This window comes from Magnolia sinica, chromosome 1, assembly GCF_029962835.1.
Source record: "Magnolia sinica isolate HGM2019 chromosome 1, MsV1, whole genome shotgun sequence".
Lineage (NCBI taxonomy): Eukaryota > Viridiplantae > Streptophyta > Magnoliopsida > Magnoliales > Magnoliaceae > Magnolia > Magnolia sinica.
The window spans coordinates 45,839,627-45,844,625 of record NC_080573.1 but is presented as its reverse complement, the minus strand read 5'-3'; the positions used below and the strand labels follow the sequence as shown (position 1 = coordinate 45,844,625).

General features: G+C 39.4%; 1 protein-coding gene across 1 annotated transcript; it reads left to right on the top strand.

Moving 5' to 3' along the window:
- Positions 1-417: 417 nt before the first annotated feature.
- Positions 418-4,772, top strand: LOC131246122 (ankyrin repeat-containing protein At5g02620-like). The gene is made up of 3 exons (XM_058246002.1): positions 418-1,115; positions 1,833-2,341; positions 4,179-4,772. Exons 1-3 carry the CDS (start codon positions 605-607, stop codon positions 4,770-4,772), a joined length of 1,614 nt encoding a protein of 537 aa, XP_058101985.1. The 5' UTR covers positions 418-604.
- The last annotated feature ends 227 nt before the right edge of the window (positions 4,773-4,999 follow it).

Here is a 4,999-nt window from a genome sequence, read left to right as displayed (position 1 = left end):
TGTTGTGATATACAATACATCGAATATGGCCTGGCCTACACACCCAATGATCCATTCTTTCAAATTTCATGTCTTTTTGTTTCTTGTCGATCAAGTTCTTATCCTGCTGTATCATTCTCCAAACTTATTCGATCATGTAGTGAGTCGTGCCCTTCGGGATTTCTCCGCTAGATGGGCCTACGTGTAGCAATCGTACACGATGTTGCAAACCATTCATTGGATTCTAACAACCAGGCTATGCCAAGGTCCAAAAATCACAATGAATAAACATCCAATATATGTTTTGTTTTATTTTCCGTTCATATGCTTCCAATTTTTTTAAACAAGAAACATAAATACGTCAGCGGCTGAGGAAAACATAAAAGTAAGTGACCCCATTGAAATATATATATATATATATATATATATATATATCACTGCATTTGGGCTCCATCTAGAAAATCATGTTGATGGGGCATCAGTCTTGTGTTTATCATTTTATTCCCTTGTTTTTACCAATGTTCAGGTGCTAATGCTAGAGCAATTTTGTGTCCCACAAGGATATAGGCCCTCTGGTGATTATTAGAGATTTGAGAGCATTAATCCTAACCATTGCATCTAAAGCATGGACCCCCATTTGCACCAAGCTGCAAGACTGGGGAGTGTCCCACTCCTAAATGCCATCACCACCGATTCAGACCAACAAATACTCTACTCTTCAACTCCTGAAATATTGAACAATGCCCTACACATAGCAGCGAGATTGGGACACGCAGTGTTCACCAAAGAGATCTTGGGCCGATGTGGAGCCCGTCTTATGCAAGCTAACTCCACAGGTGACACTCCTCTACACTGTGCCACAAGGACCGGACGGCTTAATGTAGTTGAAATCCTATTGAATTGGATTGTGATGGAAGAAAGAAATATGGAGCTACTTCGCATGACAAACAAAGAAAAGAACACAGCATTACATGAAGCGCTGAGGAATCGGCACGAGAATGTGGCTGTGAAGTTATTAGAATCGGATTTGGGATTGGCTTATTTGGTTAACGAAGCAGGTGAATCACCATTGCATATGGCTGCCAGAGAGGAGTTGTTACAAGTTGTTGAAAAGATTTTGGACATTAAGCCATCAGGTAATCGTGTAAGAGCGGACGAATTTATGTGTTTGCTGTAGTTAACTCCAAAGCGGCCACCACCTTATGCCCTCCTACATGGTGATCCAGAATGTTCAACTAAGAAAGACCTCACCATTCACACGGAATTGGACCGGCACTCTAATTGCGGAGATTTTCGCACTGCGGTCCGTCTACATTTGATCCTTTTAGATAAAGAGGGAGGACGGATCCAATTCGATGAATGGTCTCATCATCACGTAGCCGGGCATGATGGGTGAGCTTTGAGTGCATTTGCCTATTCTTTTCATAGAAGTCCATTTTCAGACCACCACTTTTGTGGAGGTGTTCTGCCACCTTATGCCACTAGCCCACTAGAGAATGGTCAGGGATCCAAATTCAACAGTCAAAATCAGACCGTTAAAATCGTTTGATCAGTTGTTCCATCCACTATATGGCCCATGATTGGGAAGGTGCAGAATGACATACTACATCCCCATCTCTAGCAGCAGAACATTCTTTCAATTGACACACCAATTAGACAGTTAGGATCGACTCATCAGTGTGATTTTTGCTTGATGTCCCTATAGTGGGACCTACAATTTTCATTTTTATTTTATGGTTCCAACTGCCACACGTTTGCACCAGCGGATGATCGATCACCAACATTTCATAATTGTTCCTCCATTTCTTTCATTCTACATTATCATTTCTCTAACAAATTCCATGCCAACACAGATGAAAAGACAAACATGGTACGAATACGAGACGCCCATGGCCGAACTGCCCTGCACTATGCAGCATGCCAAGACAATTCTACCATAGTTGAAAAGCTATTGAAAGTCGACCATTCCCTAGCTTACATCTTAGACAACATTGGCTACTCATCTCTTCATGTCGCAACTGCTTCTGGCTCCCCAAAGGCGATTGCTGAGCTACTTAAACAGTGCCCGGACGCTAGCGAGCAACTGGATCCAAATGGGAAGAATGTGTTTCACATTGCTATTATGTACAACAAGAATTCCACTTTTCGCCGTTTATTGCGTATGGAGGTGCTTGAGGGGATGATAAATGAGCCTGATACAGATGGAAATACCCTTCTTCATTTTGCTTTCAAGTACCATAATGATCCGATGTTCCTGTTGTTGTCAAAGGAAGGAAGAGTGGACCCAACGATCGTTAACAAGGATGGTCAAACCGCCCTTGATTTTATAGAATTGGACGCCGAGTATGCAGAATATTTTCGGGTATTGCCTCGTGCATCATGTAAATTTGGTCCACACCGTATCTCACTACCTTTTTCAAAAGCTACCTCACTAATGGATACAATTATCATCCCACTACCTTCACCATACAAGCAAATGAGTTGCTGGATTGCGAGCGCACCGTCATCTTGAAGTTTATGTAAAATCCATCCCGACCACCTGGTGCATCACCCCATGTTAAGCTAATGGCTGATAATCAGTACCATTTGTGATTCAGGTGGATCACATGATTAGAAATAGTATAAAATTAACGGTACATGTCCCTGTCTCAACTGTTTCTTTTATGTGCCCCACCTGAATCACAAGTCACCCTGGTTTTTTTTTTTTTTTCCTTTCTTTCTTTCTTGATTTGGGTTTGAAAATGGATTAGAGATCTAATAGTAGGAGTGTATTTCGCATACAAGTCATAGTAAGACCTACCGAAAATCTAGTCCTGCTTCCCTCTTCATCTCTAAGAGAGATTATTTAGAAAAGCCACTCTTTGGGTCCACCATGATGTTTATATATATTACAATTTGGACCATTAGGTATTTAATCCCATACTAAACCTAGAGACCAAAAAAAAAAAAAGTTGATTTATCAATTAATGAAGTAACATTTTGAAAAAAGATACCATAATGTAAATTCTATATTGATTAGCTGGCTTTTTGTAAAATTTCCAATTAAATTGTATTTATAAAATAGATATGCTCTGGTGCTCTCAGAGCAATATAAGTTATAGTGCTCCTTGTTGAATCCATTGAAATGGACACAATCTAATTAATCGGAACTCCTTATTCACTCTATAACACATTTTGTGGATTACCATGAAAAAGTCACAGTAATAAGTTGATCTGATCCATCCTTGATTTGGCCTTATTTTTCCTCTACCCATCCATTTTTACAAGACATGGCCTAAGAAAAGTGATTCTTTAAAATCTTATGCAATCCATGATGAGCCCTAACAAATAGATAGATCAAATTGTTGACTTGACCTATTTTTTTGTAAACAATTTTAGATATCTATATTAAATCACATCAATCAAATGGTTATTATTTGTTAATTGGTGTGATATTCTTATGGTACCCATGAAATGTAGGATGTAAGTAATATGGAAAACTTTATGTAAGTAATATAATAGGCCAAGTCAAGAATGGATTAGATCATTTGATCAGTTGCGTGATGTTTGCATGGTAGTTCATGCAATGTGTTCTGGATTTAATAGGCAGTTTGGATCTACCATCTGTTTTGGATTTAATAGACATTCAGATTGATCAGTTTAACTGTCCAAATGAACAGATGCAACTAGGAGCACTATAACTTATAGTGCCCCAAGAGCACTGGAGCATTTCTTTAATATAAAATGTCTAAAATAGGTAACTGAAGTCTCTATTGTCCAATGGCTGAGAGCCTTGCTCTCTAAGTGAACACTTAATTTGTCCAGTCCATAGTACAAATCAAATTTACAAGACAACTCAACTTAACTAGCATGTAGTTAAGTAAACTTCACTGGGTCAAATACTAACTTATTGAGTTTTAGATCTATGGCTAATGGCCGATTTGTTTTGCTAATTATATATAATGTAAAGAAAATGTGTCATCAATTATGATTATGGTCAAGTCAAACAACAAAATTAATAGTTAAATGTAGAAGTATTTAGGAGACAGATAAAGTAACTTGTAATCATTGATCACATATCTAAACATTATCGCCAATTTATTTTAGTGATAATTTGACTTTAAAATAATATAGAAATACAGTCATTATGATTTCTCCGTTGATAAGCAAAACAATTACTAATTACCGTGGATACCGAATAACACTTCCTCTCACAACAGTGGCTCAATCGCTCAAGATATCAAGGCACAATTTGTGGACAGCGGCGGAAAATGCCTAGCGGAATCTGCAAAACAAGACCGGAATACATGGCTGCCAGGAGTGACCGCTACAAATCCAGGGTCGACGTACACACATTGGTAGCTGCGCTCATCGCCAGCGTCACCTTCGCTGCCACTTTTACAATGCCGGGTGGGTACAAGAACGATGGCCCAAATAAAGGCTCTGCAGTGCTCGTGAATCATGCCGCATTCAAAGCTTTCTTGCTCTCCAATACAATTGCATTATGTTGCTCACTACTCGCCGTGGTGGGCTTCCTCTGGATGTGGTCCCAGCAAAAGATGTTCTTACCTCTTGTACTTTTATGGGTCCATAATTTCACGGTCTACGCATCCCTGGCGATGATTGTTTCGTTCGTGTCAGCTGTGTATGCAGTGGTTGCACCAGAATGTATGTGGCTAGCCATTGTCACCTTAGCCATTGGTGTTGCTATGCCATTCTATATCCAGATCTTGTTATTTCGGTTAGAAGTTAACTTTCACAGGGCGTTTATTGGGTATAAAAGATCAGCGGCCCACAACCAGAAGCCAGTTTGATGCATGTGATTGCATCGATGATGTAATCCCACTATTTGGTAACCAAACTGTCCTAAAAAGTAACTATAATTTTGAGTTGCCCCAAAATTGTTTTCTTTTGCTTATAAACACGTGCTGGTCCATTGTCGGTTCTTGTACAACGTTTATAGATTGAGTACTTTACTCTCTAGCATTTTTGTGTGGGCCCTATTATGACATGTGCATGACATGCACTCGGATCTACCACG